Consider the following 24,239-nt stretch of genomic DNA (forward strand, 5'->3'; position numbering starts at 1 on the left):
TCTTTGGGAGAATCAAGTTGTAGCACTGTTTTGCATGGAGTGGGAGTCAAGCCAGTTTTTCCCCTGAGTTACCCTAAGCTTAACTCTACTACAGTGTCTCCATGGCAACCAGAGGCTGGCCAGTAAACTCAGATGCCTTCTAAATCTCCCACCCCCACCTTCTCCTCCCTGCTCTCTTTTTCACGGTTAAGAATGAGCCTCTCTTCTGCTTGCCCTCACTCACTTGGTGTCCCCTCGCTCTCACATTCCTTTACTGCTTTGTGTTCATATTTTTTTTTCTTACAACTACCCATCCAATCTGCTTTTAAAATCCTCCATCCAATTAAAAAAAAAAAAAATGAAGACAGGTTAGTCATCGCTTGACAGTGGTAATTGACCTGTTTAGACAAGACCAAGCTGATTTCAATGGGCGCAGAAGCCTTGGCAGACCAAAGTGGAATTTACCTTCAAGTCTAGCCAGCCTAATTAATACATTGTTTGAGAATTCTGGCCAGCCACACCAAATATGGCATTTCCACCCACTTGGAGTATTCACCTAGCTGAATCCCAGCAGCCATTGCAGCATCATTTGTGTGTGTGTGTGTGTGTGTGTGTGTGTGTGTGTGTGTGTGTGTGTGTGTGTATACACACCAGAGAGAGAGAGAGAGTGAACTATAAAGCTTTTCCATACGATAAAGTAATTCTGGCTAAATAGCAAAGGGTAGCACTCTTGGTAAGGGTAGCACTCTTGGTAAGGGTAGCACTCTTGGTAAGGGTAGCACTCTTGGTAAGGGTAGCACTCTTGGTTGAAGCTTGTTTACCACCAGGTGAATAGCCACCGTTGATTGGCCTCTCTGAGCCTGTTTCCCCAATCTGTAGAATGGGTTAACGTACCTGATGTATAAAGGGACCAGTGGAGAAACTGCAGCATTATAAACTGCTGGTGTATACGAAGGCCGAGTACCACCCGAGTCCCCGGTCCCCGGCTGCATTGCCCAAAGCATGTGTGCTTTTCTCTCTCTTTCTTTCTTTTCTTTTTTTCGTTATTTCTTTTTTAAATTGATTTTTTTTTTAAATGAGTCCGCATGCTCTCAGTCTAGCAACACTCTCTGTGTCTTTCCCCCAGGGGGCACCCTCCAGCCAGGGACCGAGCCCACAGTGGACACGGTGCCCGTGCAGCCCATCCCAGCCTACTGGTATTACGTTATGGCGGCCGGGGGCGCCGTGCTGGTGCTCGTCTCCGTCGTACTGGCCTTGGTGCTCCACTACCACCGGTTCCGCTATGCGGCCAAGAAGACCGATCACTCCATCACCTACAAAACCTCCCACTACACCAACGGGGCCCCTCTGGCGGTGGAGCCCACCCTAACCATTAAGCTAGAGCAGGAGCGGGGCTCGCACTGCTGAGGGCCGAAGCAGGAACAGCGCCCAAACAGACAAGAAAGACTGCAAACACGTTGCCTCGATTTTGCACTTTTTTTCTCCTCGCCTAGTCTCTGCGTGAACCCTCAGACCGCTCTCTCCAGGGTCTCCAACCTTGAGCACTCTTATCTGCCCCAACCGTTCTCTGTGCTCCTTGGTTCCTACTTCTCTTTGCTCTGTTATTTTTGTTTGCTTTCCGTATCATTATTTTTCCTTTTAATCTCTTTGATTCCCTTCCTTCTTCCTTTCTTTCCTCCTTCCTTCCTTCTTTTCTTTCCTTTTACATGACTCTAAACCAACAAAACCCAACTCTAATGCTGCATCTGGAATCCCAGAAGAGATCCGCCCCTAAGCACTTCACAACCCAAGGCTCAGTTGGTTTTGTTCCAGAGACAGGCTCTCTTGTTTTCTCCCCTCCTTGCCTTATCCCATCCCTCCTCTCCTGGGCAGGCTGCCAGGTGTCTTGAAAGGAGCCTGGTTCTGTATGTATGTACACAGTACACTCCCATGTGAAGAGGTGTGTGTGTGTGTGTGTGTGTGTGTGGTGGGTGTGTGAGGGAGAGACTGACTCACTGTGGAGGGGGGGGAGTGTGTGGGTGTGTGTAGAGAGGGGCTCTTCACTCACTCTTGTGTTACTTCTCCTGGGGTACATTTTACAAGAAAATAATATACTGTACACATTTTGTTTACTTGGAGAAGAAACTGAAGCTTTTTTGTTGCCTTATCTAGCTCTCTCTGGCTGGGTTTTTGTTGGCTGTCATTGTCATCTCCAGGTACCTAGAAAAAGAGAGGCCACGTGGAATACAATGTGGCTGCACCCATCCTCATCCCCATCCCCAACCCACCTGACCCAAGAGGATGGTTCCTCCAGGGCACTCAGACATGACCCCTTGTGTTATGTCTCCCGGTGTCTTTGAAGTCACAAGATAACAGCCATTGGGTTCATGGAGCCATCCTTACTTCCAGCCCTGAAGCAAATGTGTCTCATGTTGCCTTATAAAAGAAAAAAAAAAGAAGAGGAAGAAGAAGAAGAAAAGTTCATAATGAATGTTTAGCTCTGATGGTCCAATCATGGAATAAGTCATAAAGACTAACACACCTGGGATGATGTCAGTGCAGTAGTTTGTTTAAATTGAGAGCAGGAGGGGGAAGACAGAAGAGAGGAGATGGAGGGACTCATGTTGTCTTTGGAAAGTCTCCTCACCCCAGGGCATCATCGCATTAAGCCTAATGTGGGATGGGGTTGAGGAAAAAGGTATTCTTTGGTATTATTTTGGTCATTGTAATAGCGTTTGTAAAATGTGAGGGAGAGGGGGTTATTTGCTTTCTTTTCATGGTGTTAATGTGTGCCTGAATCTTTAGCTACTGAAGTATAAGGCTGTCCACCTGACTTATTCAGATGTTACAAGAAAACAGAAAGGAATCATTTGCTGAAATGTACCGGTGTGCTGCCCCCCTTAAAGCATTCATGGCATCTAACCTGATGGGCTGGCCTGCCATCTGCAGATGCCACGGCTTGGGCAAAGAGAAGGTGCGTCATAGAGGCACACCCATCGATGCCCACTCTTCTCCCTAAACAATGCACAGGGAGGGATGCTAGTGAGCGGCTGCCCAAGGATTCTGTGCAAAGAAAAGATTAAATGACAAAGTCAATTTCATTGCAAGAAAGTGTATATTTGAAGATTTGGGGTATACTAGGGCTCAGTCTTGGAGGGCGTTTGTTTTCTACTTTCCACCGAAAAAGCCTCTTGGGAAGTGTACAGTTCTCTCAGGATGGTTTACTGGTCAGATACATCTCCAGACACCTTCTAAGAACAAAATACTAATGATTCTTTTTTTTTTTAATTGCTTGGGAGAGAGCCGCTCAGCACTCTTTCAGAGTAGCCAGATAGGTCCCCCTAGCTCGCTCTCAGCCTTCGCGCCTGGTTCCTTTCATCCTCCTGAAAGGACGTGGTCTCCCACTCTTAACTCTGTTTCAAAGAGCTGCTCTGTCTCAACGACAGCAGCTCCGCCAAGAAAAGAAAAGATGAAAGGCTAGAGTGTGGCTACTTTGAGCTGTCCTACCTCAACGGAAGATGGAGAAGGAAGCGTGAGCAGGAGGTAGGCAGCAGCCCTGGGTGGGAGAGAGCCATGCCAGTCACCAAGGGCTTTTAAAAAAAAAAAAAATCAGGATTGTTCCCTTCTGGCTGAGCACTTAGGGCCAGGCATTCCTTGCAAATGATTGACATTCCTACAGGTGCCCTGTCGAGGCATCAGAAAACCACAGCTAGAAAAATCCATCTGGTGTAGCCAAAGCAAGATGGCAGGCACTTTGTGAGCTTGCTCTGTGCTCCTCCGATGCCCTTTGCAGGCAGCATCATCTTCATGTACATGTCACAGATGAGAAGATGGTGAATCCCATGATATCCTTTGGCTATGATTCATGCTTAAGTGCTCTCTCTCTCTCTCTCTCTCTCTCTCTCTCTCTCTCTCTCTCTCTCTCTCTCTCTCTCTCTCTCCTTCCTGCTCCCCCACTCCAGGATCTTTCATAGTATTTCCTAAAAAGGGTAGCTGATGTGTAAAAAAAATGCCACACCTTGCTGCTTTAAAAAGCAAAATTCCATATCCAGTTAGGGAGGAAAGCGTCACTCTTGTCCAAGGAAACTGGACTGGACAGATGAATACACGCATGCTGGAGTGTAGCGTTGCTTCCCAGAAGACAACGCGGTGATCCTAACTGCTAAAACATGAAAGGGTGCATGAGTGAGGTGAAGGGCCAGCTGGGGCTGGAAAGCGTTTGCCTTACTAGAGGTCTCACAAGAACCCTTCCTTGAGAGGATGCTAGCAGCTGCCCTCACCTATTGCTGGCACACGCAGGAAAAAAACAAAAACAAAAACAAATGTAGCATTGCCATTGACAAAACGGGACGCCGAAAACAAACGCATCCTTTCTCTTGTCCCACTCTTTCTGATTAGAACCAGAACGGGCGATCCAGTCATATTTTTGAGGTCGATACCCCCATCTTTTAAAAGACCCCATCTTTAAAATAAAACTTAGCAGGCAAGCAAACACCTAAAAGGTCAAAAATTACCAAAGAACAACAAAACAAGAAAAACCTAAAGATTTTTAACTTCCTGTTCTTATCCCCTCTCCCTGTAACTGTGACACCCCTTGCCTCGCTCAGCTGCCTGTGTGTCAAAATAACTTGTGGATGTTGAAAACTATTTGAAAATGTATTGTGTGGAATGTAATAAAATGATGATATTTTTATACAAACATCTGGGTTTTTTTTTTCAGCACCACCCCCGCCCCCACCCCGCCCTTTGCTTGTGAGAACAAAGTTGAAGTGTAAGCTTTGAAAAAAATTTGATGTCTCCAAAGTTTCCACATCACCTTCTGAACTCTGGGGCATCGGTGTGGGAGAGAGGGATGTCCTCCTCTTGAAGCTGAACGCCGGCCTTCCTTTCTGTTTCTTTTCATCACTGCTTGCTAGGAGTTTTATCCAATTGATGCAGCTGAGCCAACTTTTATGATTGGTGTGGGATTTTGTGAAATTTGCTAAGTGCTAAATTGCTGAATGTGATGCCACAAAATTTCTCTTGATGGCAAATCCAGGGAGACTGGAATCTCCTTTCAAACTGCCCCAGGGGGAGTGGGTACAGCTCTTGTGCCTGCTGGACTCAGCTCCACAGAGACACAGCCCTTCCTCTGGAAAAGAAACGACGACCTCTGGTCCCACACCTACCAAATGATTACTTCCTGGGGGACACTGATCTCCAATTTATGAATGATTTCCCTGGAGCAAAGGGAACAGGGAAATCTTCTAGCGTGTTCGGGGCTCAGAGATGGTCAGGATTTCAATTTTGGACAGCTAATAAAGATTACAGGATGGATGTTGTGAACCTAGAGCTATCAGAATGGGCATTTATTAAAGGAACATTCTGTAAAAGCTTTGAGCTGATGGAGACCCACTTGAGAGTCTGATCTTCTTCAACAAGTTTTTTGGTTCTGTCTGGTTTGGTGGTTTGGTTTGGTTTGGTCTGGTCCATCTCTGTAAATAGTTAGTGATATAGTTGTGGTAGATAATCTGAATCTAAAGGAGATTCCAGAGGGAAAAATACATAGGAAAGGTAACTTCCTAGTAGCTTTGAATCTCTCAACAGGAGGGGAGAATTGGTCACAAGAGGATTTATGTTGCTTCTGGTGTACTCAGTCACCCCAGGATCCTTTCTAAGAGGCTGAATGATCATCCTAGATGGTCTTGCAAAGAGAGACCTGCCCTGAGGACCCCTTTTCTGCCAGGGTCCTGATTTTTCCTAGGTCCTATCGAAACCTAGACCCGTGATTCAGCACATCTCAGACCTGTCTTAACCCTGTAAAAGGAAGCCTGGCTTTTCAGATCTCACAGGAAACTGTTAGTACAGATGGCTCAGGGTAGATGTCATTATCTATCCTCTGCAGGAGCGTAGAATTCAGTGTCCATGATTAGAGCATTGCCTGGTTTTCCCGTGCCAAGCACAATTACCCATTTTGTCTAAGTAACATTTGGCTGGCCTAAAACTGTTTGTTCCCGTTAACAAAAGGCAAAATGGAAGCATCTCCATGTGTTTACTTCCACCAAAGACCCAGACTCTGTCTACATTTGCCTGCGATGACCTGGGACCACACATGCCAGACTGAATTGAATCAGTCAGAGCTTTGTTGGCATTGCTAACAGTTTTGGAGCCACTTTGGGGAAGTATTCTGCCTTGCCTCTGGGGCCAAGACTTATTTTGGGGGTACTCTTTCTCCCCAAGAGGGTAACAGCTGCCAGGAGTCAATTTTACACGTTCTTCACATCACTTTCACCCATAAACATTCCTGCATGTATTTCAGACTTAGCCCAAGTGTAAATGTTGCAGAAATTATGTTTCTGTGAGTCATAGATTGCAGATGTCAAAGCCCGGTGTGTGCACCCTGTGTTAGCTCCCACCTGGGCCTTCACTATGACTTAAATGTGCGTTCTTGCTTCGACACTGCCCTCCTAGCCCAGACCACCAAAGCCCAGCCAAGCGAGTGTGGCATGGGGTTAGTTTACCCCACCACTCCTCACTGACTGTGGGCTTGTGCTGCACAAACACTGTGGCCTTCTGTAATCGGTGATGAAAGGAGGGTTCATCTTGAAGTTTTGATGTGTTTGCGTTGTGGCCGCACATCTGAGGCAATCTGCAGACGGATAGGTGTGGGCTTGGTTTTGTTGCTGTTATTGTTTCTCTCTGTAATTGTGCAGAGCATGGGGGCTCTCGCAGCTGTAATTTGCCTTTCATCCACCTTAGTGATGGCCCAGAGAAAACACAAAATGAATCCAGCCAGAGAAAGGGGAAGGGAGAGGAGGAAGCCCGCTGATTATCTTAGATCAGCGGGAGGGGGGGAAATTGTCCTAAACAAAGAAGTTAGAAACCAGAAGTGGTGGAGGATTTAATTAAGCTTCACCTCGGTCAGGTGCACAGGAGTTTGTGCTGAGGTCAACTGCAACCAGAAATCTACTCCCCTCGGAGTCATCGGACCATAGTCACAGCTGGAGTGTGTTTGCCTTGACCTCTTGGAGTCATTCTATATGGCACCCATCCTAACTGGAAGGGTACAGGATTTAGGAACTCTCCACAGAGCAGAACCCTAGTTAGCAAGATGTGGGTGGGAGGATCACAAATCTAGGAGCTTCAGGTGACCAGCAGAAGCCATTTCTGCCCCAAATCCTCTGGACAAAAGACCCACAATCTCTTCCTTCTTGGTAATGTTATTGCTCTTGGGACTGCCTGTCATGACCTTACAGAGCCACAAGAAATCATTATAAATAGTTAATCATAATCTAATGTAAATTCCCATGGGCATTGGACTGAGAAATGAGAAGCATCTTCAGATGGGCCCGGAATAGAAGGCCTGGAGGCTGGGTGTTGGGTGGGAAAACACCTTCCCTTTGGAATCACACCACTAGGGTGGTTATTGACACCAAAGTTGAGGGAATTTTCAGATGGTAACTGGCAGACTCTTCTCTCTCTCTCTCTCTCTCTCTCTCTCTCTCTCTCTCTCTCTCTCTCTCTCTCTCTCTCTCTTTCTCTCTCTCTCTCTTTCTCTCTTTCTCTCTCCCCCTCTCTCCCTCTCTTCCTCCCTCTCCCTCTCCCCCTCCTTCCTCTCTCCCTCACCCTCTCTCCCTCTTTCTCTCCCTCTCTCTCTCCCTGTCTCTCCCAGTTCCTAAGTGTATATGGCTACCTTTCAAGAAGTACAATAATACAGAAAAAGCAGTCATTCACTTTATTGTTGACCAACCCCAGTCTCCTCCCCAGAAGTGACCACAAAGATGGTTTGAAGCCACCTCTTTATACCTTTAGAAGCACACAAGTTCCTGTCAAATGATGTAGTTTGTTTTAGCTGGAGTTCCTTTGTTTTCACACCATACTATCATAACGCTTCTTTTGCCTGGAAAACCTGCTTCTTTTCACGTGGCGTCTTGAAGAGCCTTCAGTACCCATGTCAAGTTTATTGCCCCACCCACCCCCCAATGTGGCCATATTGTCTTGACATGCCATAGTTTATTATTCATCCCCCCCCCATTTGTGGTTATTTAGATTGCATCTAGTTTTCGTTTGCTGTTTGTTTGGGTTTTGTTTTGTTTTGTTTCTTTGTTTTTAACTGTTATGATCGCTGCTACAATGAAGACGGTGTTTGCCTCTTTTCCTGTTTGCGTTTTAATAAACATTGCCAATAGATAGGAAAGGTTCATCTATGAGGGAACCTGTTTTCATGTGGGGTAATTGCAGAACCTAGGAATACCATGGATATGGATCCCCTCCCATATTTTCATGGAACACCTAATCTCTGTGACTCTCTCTAAAGTAGGCACAGTCCTTGCTACAGAAGACTTTGGGCAGTTTTAGGAAATTCAAAACTCGGGGCATACTTCTCTAGAACTTTAAAATATTTTTTAACCACCAGGTTGTGGAGAATACGGTCCTGTCTGAAAGTGGCAGCTGTAGCCCAGGTTGATTCTGTCCCTGGGTTCAGCAAGGAGTCCTGTTGTCCATGATTAATGAGTTCTGCTTGGTTTCTACAAAGAGCAACTGTGCTGTGCCTTGTTGTAATTTATTTATGTTTTCTACTAAAAAATTCATGTAAAAATATCCTTTAAGGTCACTGCACAGCATTGTACTGCAGACCAAATGATTCCAGCAACTTCAGGTAGACCCACATGCCAAGAGGAAGTCTCAAATCCTAGGGGGTCCCCACGGAGGGGAAGGCCCTGAGAGGAACAGAGCTTGTGGGCTGAGAGGAGGCACTGATCTTTCTTCCAAGGAGGCTCAGGGCTTTGGCAATAAAGGAAAGACATTGGCAGCGGGGTTGTTCTCTGGTGGGATGTCTCAAAATGTAGGCAAATCTGTTTATCCCACAAAGCTCAAGCAAGGAACAGCAGCAGCAGGAAGAGACGCCAACAGACCTGAGTCTGAAACACTATTTCTAACAAGAGCACTGCCTTGAGTTCTATTGTATATGAGACAAGAGAGTCATAGCATTATCACATTAGCTCAGAGCATAGGGAAGGGTGTGTAGGGCCATGTATGTCCGTGTGGGCTTTTTCTTCTCTGAAAAAGATCTAGCGTCCCTTCCTCATGGATGTTTGACCCAGTCACATGACTCAGGAAATAAAGAAGACCCAGTATGAGGCCTGGTCGGCTCCAGATGCCACGATGCCAAGCCCTAAACACAGTATCCCCACTGGTCTTCTCTGTGGAGTGGTACACACTTGATCACTACCCAAAACAAAGACTCCCATCCAGATATGAATACACCTCTGTAACTTGTGGAGTGCTGCCAGCTCCAATGATGATAGGAGTGTGCAAAGCACTTTGAGATGGATGTGTCCCTGACCAAAATTCTATTCGCTGAGGGTCTGCTAGATATTGAAACACATTTTAGCACCAAGGACCTTTTGTCTTTTGTAGTTCCTTACACTAACACAGGCCAGTAGAGGAGCATGATGATTTGGAGAGGCCGTTGTGCACCTCTCAATTGTTTCTCTAGGAATATCTCAACATATGGAATTGAGAACCAGAAGATAATCTTTGGGACCTAGACCAAAGCTACCATGGACAGGTCCAAAGAGCTCAGAGGGGGCACCTTAGCCCAAGCCAACTACAGACCGAAAGTATGACCCAACCAATAATGTTCATGGGAAGCGTTGGGCCTATCACCATTTCCATGGTCTGAAATTCCAGATAAGGCCACAGTGCCCATCTCTCTCCCCCATAGAGGACCAGATCTTCACTCCTTCTTATGCCAGGTACAGTTCAGCCTCCACCCTTCCCCTGCCTTGGTGGTTCCTCTTCTGGTGTCTTTACATCTCTTTACCCTCCTTCTTCCAAGACCTTCTCTCAGAAAAATCATAGGCAAGAGTCCTTCACTGAAGGGCTTAATTGATATTTCCTCCAAAGAGGAAGTTCTTGTGAGAAGACAAATTTAAAGCCAACAGAATCTTTCTGTTGAGATGATAGTCCTCAACTGCCAGCAAGAAGCTGGAGAAATGTATCTTGTGAATGGATTGAGAATGATACTTTTTTGGCCTCTGTAAAATTATATTATTAGTATTCATTCTTACTTATAAGAACGTATACGCAAAGGCCAGCTCATAAGTATAGTGAATTTTCTTGGTGACATTTGTGGGAACAAAGTGGTGGCATTTGTTAGCCTTCTAGAAAAATGATCACTTTCATACTAGAAGTTGGTATCAGTTTTGATTCAATTCTGTCTCCCTTCTTGACCAAGGTTGTGCCAAACCTCCCTTCTGAGTGATGTTTCTTGTATGGTCACTTTTATGGTTTGGGTAATAAAATGTCCCTCCAAAGGCTCATGTGTTGAAGGCTTAATCTGGAGTTGATAGACAGATAATTGTGTCATTAGGCTACTGACTTGATCAGTGGGTTAAGACATGGATAGGTAAATACGGGACAGGCTAGTGGAATGTGGGATGTGGTTGGAGAAAGTGGATCCCTGGTGGTGTGCCTCTGAAGGGTGTACCTTGTCCTTTGCTGCTGTCTCTCTGTCTCTGTCTCTCTGTCTCTCTCTCTGTCTCTATCTCTCTCTCTCTCTCTCTCTCTCTGCTTCCCAATGGCTACCAGGAGGTGAACAGCTTTGCTCTGCCCTTCCCTTCTTACCATGTTCTGCCTCCTTGAGAGCCCACAGTGACTGCTGAAACCGTAAGGCAAAGCAAACAGCACCCCCGCCCCCGTTTGTTCCACTCAGGCATTTGGTCCCTGTGATGACAAACTGATTGACACAGATCACTTGATTACTGGGACTTGGGGACGTCAGAAATGTCAAAAGTCCCACGAGGAAAAGGAAAATCTCTGGCATATAAATTTAGACAAATTCTTTTCCTTCGCATCTCTAGGAATGCGGGGAGAGAGGTACAGCACTTTCCCCCTGAGAGTCTCTGTGTCTTCCTTAATAGAAACTAGCCAACAAAAAAGGACAGAGAGCCGATGGCTTGTTGACATACCTACTTTGGGGGATGGAGAGTATCTGGTTTTTCAAAGACTTAGTTGGTTTAAAAAAAAAAAAAAAGATTCCAGAATTTTCTCCCCTGTCTTGTAAGCCCATCTATATTATAGTTAAGCATTTCCCTGACTGCATTTTTCTTTTCATGCCATTGTTGAGGCTCGGTGGAGACTTCCTGGCCCCAGCTGCTCATCTGCCTCCATGCTTGAATGTATTATTATTAGGTCACTTCACGGCCTTCTTGTTTGCAGTTCATATTTCCAAATCTTTTTAGGGTTTCTTCCCAGTTTTTAACTAAAAATAATGGAAAATAATGACTGCATGCGCAACTTCCCCAGTAATCTCAGAGCACCCCCTTTGTCTTTTCCTAATGAAAACCACACGGAAGAATTCCAAAAACTGTTTTTTTCCGTGACCCTCCATACATTTGACTGTGCCCTGAAAGATAGAAATCCATGCTAAAGGATCTTCTGGGGGGCGGGGTGCTTCTAAACTCAGGCCAAACCCAGCAAGAAATGAACAACTCTCAAGTAGCCCGAGTTTCTAATGCAGATTTGGCAAAGTCTATATCAACATCTGAACTTCTGGCTCCTCACAGCAACTGGGGATGAACGAACTGAATTAGGGAAATTAAGTGTGGTGGGGAGGGAGAGTCCTCAGCCAATACTAAATGCTAAACCAAATTAAACATTTTGAAGTGCCAAGAAATATCTCCTTAGCCCTCCATTATTTCTGGTTTATTGAGATCTCAGTGTTATGTTTCCTGCTGGGAAAAAAAATAATAAAACAGAATGGCTGGGAGAATTTTCTAAAGGCGACTTCCACCTGAATGACCCATTGATTTAGCTGGCGTGGGGGCTTCAGGAACTTGGACTCAAATCCAACAATGGCTCTAAGCAGCCAAGAGCGAATCCCAAATAACTCAGAGGCTGCAAACAAGGTGTTGAAAATCTGTAGCTTGCTTTGGGTCTCGCGCTGATTTTTTCCAGTGGCTTCCTGCATTCTCCTACCTTCCTCTGTCCGCTTCATCTCTACCAGAGAGGTGTTGACACTTGGTACCTGCAGAAACGACAGCATTCAGAGGTCCCCTGTAAGAGGCTCTTGAATTCTTTCAAAGGTGGTTGAATGTTAGTGGTTTCAATAGGACTCAAGTCTATCTTTCTGTAAGATGCTATTGGCCCAGCTCCAGTTAAAGCTTGAGATGAGGGCCACGTGGTACCCATTTTATCACCTCCTGAGTTCACAGCACTAGTTCCTAGGTCAAACAAGCACGTGTTGAAAATGTGGAACTTTGTGACTCCCAATGCTCTGTGCTTTTCATGTTCTTCTCAATGACTTCAGAGAGGACGGGGTTAGGGTAAGGGATGGTCAGTGGGTATTACGGGATGGCAGGGCTCTTGTGTTTAAAAGTCTCCTTGTGTATGTCAACCCTCATCAGGAAAACAGATGATGGGGTCTGGAGAAATAGCTCAGCTGTTAAGAGTGTGTACTATTCTTGTAGATGACCGGCTCACAACCACCTGTAACTCCAGCTCCAGAATATCCAACACCTTCTTCTGGCTTCCATGGGTGCTCACACACATGTGACATGCGCACTCACACAAACACATGTTAAAACAAAACAAAAAAATTTTTAAGGAAAACTAAACGCTAATGATGGCATTCTGGAGCAGAGGAGCCCAGAGTGGACTCGGGGAGGTCAAGATAGACAGGGGCTCTGCCGTCTAGGACCAAACTGAGAAATGGACGTGTATGCTCCTGGGCCTGTGTTCTCCTCTATGTCCCATGCTGCCTCTGTTCAGGGGCAGAGCAATGCTATGCCAAGTGTTCCTCTGAGTGTCTTTGCCCCTCGCTCTGGGTGGCAAGCCTGGTCCCTCAAGCCCCTGCTCAGAGTTGTCATGGAAGGGCCTCGTTGAAGAAAAATCAATGCGCGACAGTGTTCCGAAATGATCGCATGCAAGTGACCCGGGGAGGGAGTGTCTTAAATTATTTATCCAAAAGCAGCCAGTGGTTTGAAGCAGACTGCCCATTCCCCGGGCAATCTTGTGAAGTTCCTTTTACGATGCAGGAAGTACACGCCACCCTGTCACAGCCGAGACACTCACGGTAGACCACAGCATACCAAGTGGTGGAAGTGAGGGCTGAGAATTTCCAGATAGAAACTGCAGAAAGGCGAACTAAGGCAGAAAGGAGTGATAACCGCAAAGAATCGTAATGGAGGGGGGGAGGGGCGGGGATCGGAAGGAAGGAAGAGCAAGAATTCTTGCCGGATAGCTACATCAAGGTTGCCGGGGGTTTCCCAGCTGCAGGTTGGAGTGTCGAGGGGTGTTTCCCCTGACTAGCCTGTGTGGTCTGACAGTACCAGGCAGCATTCCAGGCCCCTTAGGGGAGAAACTTCTCATTAGAGGAGGCTCTTTGTGAGTGGGCGTGGCTGCTCACCATTTGTGTCATAGTGTTACCATCTGCTATGCAATCAAGCATAGTGTTGCCATACTTGACTCTTCTAGGGTGAGGGAGTTCCTGGAGCAGTCCAGAGAGGTTTTAGTAACTAGCTACTGTGTCTCTCGTTCTGAAAACACAGCACAGCAGGAGATAGGCAAGAACTTGAGCACTCCTCCGTCTGGTGTCTGGTCTCGTACCTGTCTCTTGATCCTGCAAAAAGAAAGGGGCACCTGAGGGGACAAGGTGACTCTTGGGCCTCAGATTCCCATTTCAACATGAAAGCGGCCAGGGTTTTGTTAGTCGGGTGTTTGCGCTTTGCAGTGGCGGCCACTCTGCCGGCGTGGTGGTGGCTCAAGCTCTGTCTAAGGCCTTTCAGTCATCCGAGCTTGTCTCACCCTCGCGCTGCACGGGTCTTCAGCAGCAGACAGCAGGCAGGTCTGCCTCGCTGGTAGATAAATACATGGAGGGAGACTTGTGAGTCACGGGCGGTGGCGGGGGGGGATACAAGCCAAAAAGCCAGGAAACAAGTGTGTGGGTGAAAAGACTCAGATGCCGATCCTGACCGTCCAACAGATGAGGCATAGAATGTCCCCAGGCCTGGCATAGAATGTCCCCAAGCCCACCTCGCAGGCGTCTGAGTGCTCAAGTGCCCTCCTCCTTATCCCCACATCTCCCTTGCTGACAGTTGCCTGGCTTCATTTGCTTAATTCCTCCCTAGACTCTCCGCACTATGGAGTCCCCTTTACCAATGCTTTATTGTCCCCTATGCTATTCCGGGTCTGGGCGTCTTCATGACAGACACCCAATTCCACACATCTTTATTACCCGCATTCCAAGTAAACCCTCCTTATAAGCGGTGGTTGGTTAATTGGTTAGTCCAGACTGCTTTGACGCACAATGTAGTGCAGCCTCCTCTTTCTGGGTGATGCCTATCACGGAGATCTCGAAACTCCAAACTTCAGATCACAAATAAGAAGTCCTTAGAAGCTATCGGCAAAGTGATGAGCCAGTGATCCAGCCAAGTGGTTACAGGATGCACATCCTGCCACCTGGGACCCCAGCTAAGGAGCATGCTTGCTTTCTGAGGAGCAGAGTGGAGAGGCTGGAATGATGGTTCCGTTGGTATCAAAAGTGCCAACCTGAGTTCAATCTGCAGAAGCCATGTAAAAATACTAAGTGTGATATACATGCTTATAATCCCAGCACTGGATAGGTGGAGGCAGATCTCTGGGGCTCACTGGCCAGTCCTGGGGCTCACGAGCCAGCCATGGGGCTCACTGGCCAATGATAGGGCTCACTGGCCAGCCAAGCTTTCTGAATTGGCAAGTTCTAGGCCAACTGTCTCAAAAAACAAACAAGCAAAAAACAAAAACAAAAAAATAAGGTGGATAGCATCTGAGGATGACATTTGAGGTTGTCCTTCTGACCCCATGTGCGCACACACATACACACACACACACACACACACACACACACACACAAAAGTAGTGGCCGTGTGGTGGCAGTGCAGTGACCTGCCTACCCAAAGAAACTGAACAAGTCTTAGCAGCCCGAGGTAGTCGAGCACGGTTGAGTAACCACATGGGAAGGGCCGCCATTGCATTAGGCCTGGAGAGTTAGCGCCCAAGCTTTGTGGGCAGACTGGCCTGAGACTGAATCCACACAGGGATCAAGAACGGGGTCATGGGAACACAAAGGTTGGAAGCGGAAGTCCTGTGGGTGCTGAGGTCTCTTCCTGACCTGTGCTGCTGGGAGGTGTGACTCATCTCACTCTCCCCAGCCTAGCTTACACTCACACACACACACACACACACACACACACACACACACACACACACACACACACACCTTACCACTAACACAATCTTGGATCATCCTCTCCAAGTGTTGCCCCCATCGCGGTTAGATTCTAAATCCTTGTCATCTCCAACCTGTCCTCAGTTCCCCAGCTGGCACAGCATCCTCGGGCTGACATTTCCCCCTCCCACACAGCTGCTACCTCACTCTCTGCCTGGAGCTCCAACTCATCCTTCTTCCTGTCTCATGTGGGAGCCAGGACCCCTCCTTTTGGACTTTGTGGCGGCAACGGCCCCTCCCGCTCTTACTTGTTTTTGCCAGAATTCCAGAACCCTCCTGTATCAACCACCTTCTTCCTTCCTGCATCCTGAAAACAAACAAACAAGCAAAAGCATCCCTAGGTTTACCTCGTGGGCTCAACTGAAAAAGCAAGGGCCCAGTGAAGAGCAAAGAGGCTTCTGAGAGAAAAACCCCTTAATCAAATACAGATATCAAGAACACGAGCAAAGGGACTAGAGAAATTGCTATCAAAGTAAATTGCTTTTTGTACAAATGTTCCTTTTATTTGGATTCTCCCCAGTGTGCTATTCTCTCTTTAAGGCTTGGCGAACAGATGTGCTTTTGAAAAGGTTGATTAACTTATCCTTTTCTTGACCCCTTCCCACTCACCCACATTCCTGGGATCGGTGATTATTCCAAGAGCGGAGCGGAGCCACTGAAGTGTTCCTTACCTTAAGTGGCCTTTGATTCTCCAGGTGCAGAATCTCAGCTGGGGCTGAGCAATCGATTCCATTGAAACTTAGAAAGGGGCCAATTCTTAGGAACCCGTCTTTCCCAGTCCTCTGCCTCTAGAGACAGCAGGCCTAGGGGGGAAAAAATGTCCCCACGGTCACTGCCATCCATTCATTCTTTTCTCCTCAAGATCAACACCACATCCACCCGCTTTGTAGTCTGTGATCAGCGGTGACCTTGGTCTTCTCTGGAACAAGGTGACACTCCAGCCTCCGAGAATTGTTCTTGTCTTTGACAAAGACCAAACACCTGAAGCAAGTACAGGGTTTGACCCAGAAGTCGCTATTAGGAGCCCCACGGTTTTTGCAGTAGTCTGACTCACATATAACATACATCCAGTATTCTGTAGCTTCTAACCATGAAGATGCTAAGATGTATGAGCATCCCATCAAAGTGATTAATTGTCAGAAATGTGAGCTTTTTCCCAGGGTCTTATTTTTAAATATATATATGTATATTCCTATTTTTAAAAAAGTCTGGGTTGACTTTCACAAGCTCCGTGAGATCCTGTGAGAGACACCACCTGCCTCTTGTTGAATCCTGTTCACATCTTCATTCCAAAGAAACAGCCTGCTTTGTGGGGGCCTGGAGAATAATGCAGGAGATGGGCATCGAGGTAGGAAAGCTGGCATGGCCTGCAGGTGCCAGTTGCTATGCTAAAAGCATGCCAGGAGTGGGCTGGCTTTAGAGAGGACTAGTGCCACATGGCATTGGTCCTTTTGAGTGGATCTTGGCAGGTTGCTCTGTGTGTCCTTTTCTAGAGGCTGCAGGGGACGTGAACATGCTTTAGCGCTCTGGCCAGGAATGAAGAAGACTTTTAATAGGATTGAAAATGAGTAGCTTTTTAAGGGTGACAGTGATGGATCCATCCTCAGTTCAGTTCGTGGTCAAGGTGATGGTCCCCCGATAGACGATGCTGATGAGCAAGATGGTTCATGTAGCCTAAAGGTCTTTCTTCTCATTGCTGCTTCAGCTGTTTGAGGCTTTGAGTATCTTAATTAGCTTGAGACCTGGGCAGAAATGAGAGGACCCTGCTTACCATCACACGCTGGAGTCTCTTTTGAAATGTTTTAACACTTTAGACAGGCAATTTTCATTGGTTCTGATTTCTGGAAATTGGACAGTGTGGTACATAAAACGTCCATACTTCCAAGCCCTCGAATCATCATATAAAAGAAAAAGATAGGCATTGATAATACTGGAAAATTTCAGAGTAAATTAACGTAGCCCTGTTCCAGCCAGAACTAATCAGATTGGGTGCCTAGGTTTGATCTGTTCTAAAGTATGAGGGGAAAAAAAAACAAACACAAAAATAGCCTGAGATGGGGAAGGGAAGAAACAGCGGCGCAGACAGATGAAAGGGGAAGATATTAAGACATTATTTCCAATTCTTTTATATCAAGGTATCTGATGATGAAACACGACTTCCTTCAATTGCCATATGTTTATCGAAATCCAGAGGAGCACGACTCTGGCCCTTTTTGTCTACTTGGATTCATGCGTAGGGGGGATTTAGTTTGCTACCTTAAGTACTGGTCACTGCAGCTGTGTGGCTGAGGGTGCACACAGGAGCCACGGGGCCTTCCCGATACCCAAACCTCAGTCGGTAATGGATGAGCGACAAAAACACAGGGGACAGAGGTTTCTTCTGACCGAAGAGGTGACCTTTCTTAGTTCGTTTTTCTGGTCATTGTTGGAAGAAAGTTCGTTCGTGGGAGAAGTAATCTAGGAACATGCATGCTGAGTGATCTAAACGTGTGATTCTCTAGAAGCCCGCCACATTGGGGAGCCAGACTCAGAAACGGTTGGCTCTTCGCCTTTTACCTGTGATGACAGAACTTCTGATAATCTGGTGTGTTTGTTTCCCTTTTTTTTTTCTTTGTTTTCATAGTGGACATCCCAGAAATCCATGGGGGAGAGGGCTATGAAGATGAAATTGATGGTGGGTATTACTATGATTGAACAGATAATCATGAAATTCAACTTTGGTTATAAAAACGTCAACAAAAATAATGCTCTGGCTATTGGAAGGCCAGAATTTAGAACTATCAGTCAGAAATACAAGTGAAAAGAACCCAGAGGAGAATGAAGAAACCATTAATTACTTTGCCAAGGTCAAATCTCCAGGTTGAGAAAGTTTATCGGAGTCCCTTGGCCTAATCTGAAACAGGCAACTTTCTCTATCAGTGGACTTCAGATCTGGATAAACCCTTTAGAGGTGTGAAGTGAGCCCCTCTCTGCTGTCACTGATTGACCTCTATGACCTTCACAGAAAGGCCTGTGTGAATTATCTGACCGGTGAACAGTCTCAAGCTAGCTAGCATGGGCAGCTCATTCCGCCGCTTTCAGGGAAACCTTGTTCCACTATCCAAGATGCCAGATCTTGCTTATTGACGATTTAAGGGTTTGGTTCACACTGCTCACCTCATTTTTTCACACTTATTCCAAGCCCTATTTTTGCATTTCAAATGCACATACTTCTAGAGGCTAATACAAGAGTCCTGGGGATGGGGAGGCGAACACATAGGTGTGATTTCTACTCAGTCGTGAAAGGTCTCCTGGGCTTTTGCGAGAGCCAGACCTGAAGTCTGGGAGCCCCAACAGCAAAATCCCACTCACAGAACAACTTCAGACCAAGACTGAACATTCAGAACAGTTTCTGAGCAGTTGCTTTTAACTTGACCTTAATCAGAAACTTCAAGCGTAGTTATAGAAACTGGAGGGACAAACCTAAACAGCACCTTGGGAGCTGGCTGCAGGGTCTCCCTGCCAAAACCACTCTAACTCCCCTTTTATGGGCAAAAACGCATGGCTGGCCTGCATAGGAGCCTGCAATCGATCACGCAGAAGCGCTAAAGCCAGAGGAGAGAGGAGGGGGCTGCAGGAAGCTGACTCTGGCCCTTTAACTGCTTGCTGACTGCCTGGGGTGAGGTACCTGGTCACCCAGGTCCTTTAAACCTCAGTGGCAGCACCTACTAACAAAAACATAGCACCCCCTGTCCTTTCCTCTTGGACATCTTAGGGGACCCTGAGCAGATGGGTCCTGCACGCAGTCATGCCTTGCTCAGACTCGTGAGGATGTCCTTTTCCTAAGGTGATGGCAAGGCTGCAAGCTGAGTGTTTCTGGGGTGGGGTTGCTTCACCCACAGAAATTTACTTTCTTACTGTTTTGGAGGCTTGTCCTAGGGGAAGGTACAGACAAGGCTGGTTCCTTCTGAAAGCGAATAGGTTCTCTTCCTCTCTCTCTCTCTTTCTCCTCTCCCTCTCCCCACCCCCTTCCTCCCTGCCCCATCCCTTTTTCTCCCTGGCTTGTGCATGGCCATTTCCGTATTTGCTCATGCCTACATTCTCCCTTTTCATAAAGTGCCAGTCAGATTGGAGTAGGGCCCAGCCTAACGACCTCTTCTTGTTGCCTCAGCAAAGGCCTTGACTCCCAGGAAGACCGCATTCTAATAAAGTACTGAGGGTTTGAACTTAAACATCAACGGTGGAGGCCAGTTTAATCTGTACCAATAAAGTATACCTGTCAAGGGAGGGCTGAGGGCTGGGAAGGAAATCTGCTACTTATATGCCCAGGAATGCTAAGTGGAGAAACTTGTGGTGTGGAAACAGTCTCAGCCTGGCCTTTGATTTGACTTGAGGCAGTGGGAAGTGAGGGATGAGAAGGTACAAAGAAGTGTGCCTGTGACACATGGCCGTCCTGTGCACTGGACAGTCCCCCTGAGTTGTCTGCTGAACCCCGAGTGTTGGGGACACAGAAGAGTGGTGGTACACCTGCTCAGAGTGCATGGGACCCTGTGTTTGATCATCACCAGCAAAAGCAAACAAAACAACAAAACCTGAACTATGTAGTGGGAGTCGGTTTACTTAAATGTCAGTCATTTATCTATTTATTTATTCTGTGGTACTGGGGATTGAAATTAGGACCTCAGCCATCTTAGGCAAGTACTACGATGTCACCAGCCCTTAAATACCAAATACACAGGGGCTGAGGCTATAGCTCAGTCGGCAAAGTGCTTTTCTTGCATGCATGGAGCCCTGAGCTTGAGCCTTATCACACACAAAACTGGGTGTGGTGGTGCGTGCCTGTAATCCCACCACTCACGAAGTAGAGGCAAGTCCAAGGCCAGCCTGGGATACCCTTTATAAATGAATAAAATGATATCATAGATAGATAGGTAGATAGATAGATAGATAGATACATAGATAGATAGACAGACAGACAGACAGATAGATAGATAGATAGATAGATAGATAGACAGATAGACAGACAGACAGGTAGTTAGTTAGATAGATAGATAGATAGATAGATAGATAGATAGATAGATAGATAGATAGATAGATAGATAGATAGATGGGGCGGGGGCTGTACTTACTATGTACCAGGCTGCAAGCCCTTGACAATTATTGGTTCTCTTAATCCTCCTAACAACCCAGAAGACTGTCGTGTTACTGTCTCCACTTTACAGACAAGAGAATGGAGTCAGAGAAGAGGTTAGGTCACGGGCCCCAAATGACACAGCTAGGACACAGCAAGCTTCCCGAGTGCCTGCTGCTCACTGCTAAGCCCCCAAGTGACTCGGGGCTGGGGAGCCTGCGTTGTGTCTCCACGCCTACAATCTTGTGTGTTTTGTGCCATAGATGAGTATGAGGGAGACTGGAGCAACTCTTCTTCCCATACCTCGGGAGCTGGTGGCCCCTCATCCGGCAAAGAAAAGAGCTGGTTGTACACGCTGGACCCCATCCTCATCACCATCATCGCCATGAGCTCGCTGGGCGTCCTGTTGGGGGCCACCTGCGCCGGCCTCCTCCTCTACTGCACCTGCTCCTACTCCGGCCTGAGTTCACGCAGCTGCACCACCCTGGAGAACTACAACTTTGAGCTCTACGACGGCCTCAAGCACAAGGTCAAGATGAACCAGCAGAAGTGTTGCTCGGAGGCGTGACAGACTGCACCTGAACCGCTTCTGACGTTTCATTCCAGTGAGAGGGGCTAGCGAAGAGTACTTTTTTTTTAACCCCCCCTTTGGAAACTGAATGCCATAATCGCAATCAAACCAATCCAGAATACTGAAGGTATGGGCAGGACAGACAGGCTAGTCTAGGGAAAAAGTGAGATGCAGCCATGAGGGGAATTATTGCCCACCGAGGACTGTGGTGGCCAAGTTACCGCAGGAGCAGGGCCGTGTTCTCTGCCGGGACAGACAGGAGCGCATCTCTTTGGAGTCACAGTTCTATTTCGTTTGTGGGTTCCTTATGACTGTGGTTGTGTTGTTATGTTTTTATCTTTTTGGTTGTGAGCAATTCAAAGAGGCAGAAGAGAATGGCTTGTCCAGTGGGAAGAGGAGAGAGGACCGTGACTCCCTTCCTCTTTAATCAACACTTGAAAAGCCAAGGGTCTTTCCAGCCCTTCCAGCTTGAGAAATGAAACTTAAGAAACAAGAGCCACCCAGCTTAGCTTGCCCTCGGATGGTCTCACACCTCACGAGGCTTGCTGGGGGTGTGTTCAGATTCTGCCAGCCTACCCTAGGAGCTGCCATTTTTCAGTCCTAGCATATTGAAGTAGGATGTTATTGCCTTTAACTTTTTTTAATCCAGGGGAAGATTGCCATTTTAAGGTCAGCTTGAACAATTCTTTCTTATATACAATTTAAAATAAACCAGAACAGAAACTTCATATGCCAGAATCCATAGACACACCTCTATGGTTAGACACAGACAAGCCTTAAAATGCTTTGATGACTGGGGGGGCCATTCCTTAATCTTGACCCAGAGTTTGTGGCTGTGAGGTGTCCCTTTGTGGGGACTCTGCTGGTGGCTTTGCCTTTTCTTTTTCCTCCTATTTGTTCTTCTACAAAGTATACATATATTCACATATGCGCACAGTGTGCACACGCACGCGCACACACACACACACACAAACACATACACAGTGAGAGGGAAATTTTGCCAGTCTCTAGTCTCTGTTCTCAGAGCAGGATGGGAAGTCAGGTGGATGGTGTGTTTCCTCCTGACCTCTAGATAGAAAGAACAAGGGAAAAGGAGGAAAGAGAAGCCCAGCCTGTGTTGGGAAGACTGAGCAATGTGGACAGAGACGTTTTGTTGATCGGTCTCCTTGATAGGTTGATAACATTGATCTCTTGTGAGCAGCCTCCATCCTTGCGGGGATGTGAGGTCAAGGACAGGCATGAGTTGCTTCTACCCACAAGTCGGCAAGTGCTGTGGATGAAGTAGTTCACCACACTGCTTCAACCTCAGGAAGACTTCAGTTCTTATTCATACACATATGTGCCATGTATACAGACTCACACACACACACACACACACACACACACACACACACACACACATGCACGCACGCACGCACGCATGCACGCACGCACGCACGCACGCACGCAGCAGTTTATGTGTTTTTTATAAAGTGCCTTGCTAAAAATGAAGAAAAATGTATTTCCCCTCTGGGTAGGAATCACGGCGGTCTCACAAGTTAAGGCATTCCTCCTCCTCTGACCCCAGTGACCCCCATTCCCAGCTTCCCTACCTACCCACCGCTGAGCCACAGCGGAATGAGTCCCGCTCCCTGGGGAAAACCAGAACCCTGGATGACTCCTGAAAGGGAGGTGTCAGAAACAGAACGGAACTGTGTGAAGGATAAGATTGTCCTCAAGATCCAAATCTTGACTTTGTGTTAATGCCTAAAGATTGTCTGTGCTCTAGAAATCCACGACGAGCCCCACCACTTTGCCCTAACTGTTGCATATAAGCGACAAACTGTCCGACCATTTTTGCTGCTGTGGTCACCCACGACTTCATTTGTCTTGTACCCAGGCCAAAGGAGTAGGGTGAACGGGACTGGCTGGTTCCTTTAAATGTTAACTTATGAAAACGCTAGTTGAGATGGTAACGTCACAGTGTTTTGTACGCAGAGAGGGAAACGGTCATACCGACAGCTATTTATTCCCATGTGTGTGTGCGTGTGTGTGTCTTTGCGCGCCTTTGAGTTCTCTGCAGCTACTGTGTATGTGCGTGGTCACGTGGAACTCAGTGGTGGTGTTGTGACTTTGACCTAGAGCCTGAGTGTTACTGCTGATCTTGGCACTCCTTGGCACAGTGGTAGAGGTGGAAAGTTAAGCTGTTGAGCCCTGGGGGCTTAGTGTTAGGCGCCCTCTGAGCTGGGCATGCGGTAGAAGGAAGACTGTATTTGCTCATTCTCCTCTTCACCCTCCCATGCAGCTAGGATTCAGAACCCTGAGAGTCTCTAGGGAGGAGAGACATTCAAAGGCCCACTCTGGGAGTTCTGGCCCTCTCACGCCCAGTGGACCATTTTGCTATAATTCCCCAAAGACCAGCCCTGTCTATAAACCTGCAGTTCTGTTCCATGCCACTCAACCTGTATCCCTTTTACAAGTCCTGCATCCATTTCACTTCGGCTAAGTTGAGGCTCTGAGTGGACCCTGAGAGCTAAACAGAAACAGGGTGCCCAGGGCTACAAGTAGATACCTCACCAAGGCTGGAGGTTGGTCTGTTGAAAGGTGTAAAGAAAGACAGCAGGGTCTGATTCTAACTTGGCCAGGGGACACCTTGGTGCATTGGTTCTCTTTATCTTCAGATAGGCTAGCTGGTCCATCTCCTTGAATGGTTCCCTTTGGGAAACCTAACTCACAGTATTGATCTCTTTTTTTGCCTTGTACTGAATGACACATTACCTCCACGCTCTCCCGGACTAGGTGGTCCACAGGGCCACAGGGTTGCTTTCTCTCTTTGGTTGGGATGGGGAGTTCACAGGGATGAGCATGAATGACAAGAAAATAGGGGTGGGGGAAAGTGAAGCTTTTCCAGGGTGTGCGGTTAAAGGGATTTGACCATTCACTGGCTGAGCCAGATCACGGGAACTCAAGAGCTTTTACTGTGATTCTTCAATGTAAAAAATAAACAATGTCAAACTGTGTTTATATGATTTGTATAAAGCCTTTTTAAGATTACTATTTAAATAAACATTATGCCAGAACTATTTTTCCTGCATTGTCTTTATTGAAGACAAAGAGGGCTGGGATTTGGGTAACCAGATCGTCCCGTGTGCTGGACACTTTTCTGGATTTTACCACTCAAAGTTTTGTGTCCTGGGAAACACTCCCTGTTAGTCACCTTGGACTGCCACAACAGGATGTCTTAGACCAGGCAACCTAACCATTTAATGCTCTTCCTTCTGGAAGCTGAGAAGTCCAATATCAAGAAACCAGCACATTTGGAGTCTTCCTAGTTTGTAGATAGCTTTCTTCCCTCATGTGTGCTGTCTCCG

At 46.9% G+C, this 24,239-nt stretch overlaps 1 protein-coding gene across 3 annotated transcripts in view; it reads left to right on the forward strand.

Annotated features, from left to right (window-relative positions):
• Nrp2 (neuropilin 2) overlaps window positions 1–23,951 on the forward strand; it is a 120,436-nt gene extending 96,485 nt beyond the window's left edge. The window contains exons 16-17 of one of the 3 annotated variants that reach the window (XM_052749632.1): window positions 17,832–17,882; window positions 20,582–23,951. In XM_052749632.1, the coding sequence (XP_052605592.1) occupies window positions 17,832–17,882; window positions 20,582–20,886 (356 nt within the window). In that variant the 3' untranslated portion in view covers window positions 20,887–23,951. Of the gene's footprint in view, window positions 1–1,105; window positions 13,520–17,831; window positions 17,883–20,581 lie in introns of those variants that run through there. The other 2 variants (XM_052749633.1, XM_052749634.1) reach the window with 2 other exon arrangements.
• The last annotated feature ends 288 nt before the right edge of the window (window positions 23,952–24,239 follow it).

Source organism: Peromyscus californicus, unplaced genomic scaffold (genome assembly GCF_007827085.1).
Source record: "Peromyscus californicus insignis strain IS unplaced genomic scaffold, ASM782708v3 Scaffold_21__1_contigs__length_65335640, whole genome shotgun sequence".
NCBI classification, from domain to species: domain Eukaryota; kingdom Metazoa; phylum Chordata; class Mammalia; order Rodentia; family Cricetidae; genus Peromyscus; species Peromyscus californicus.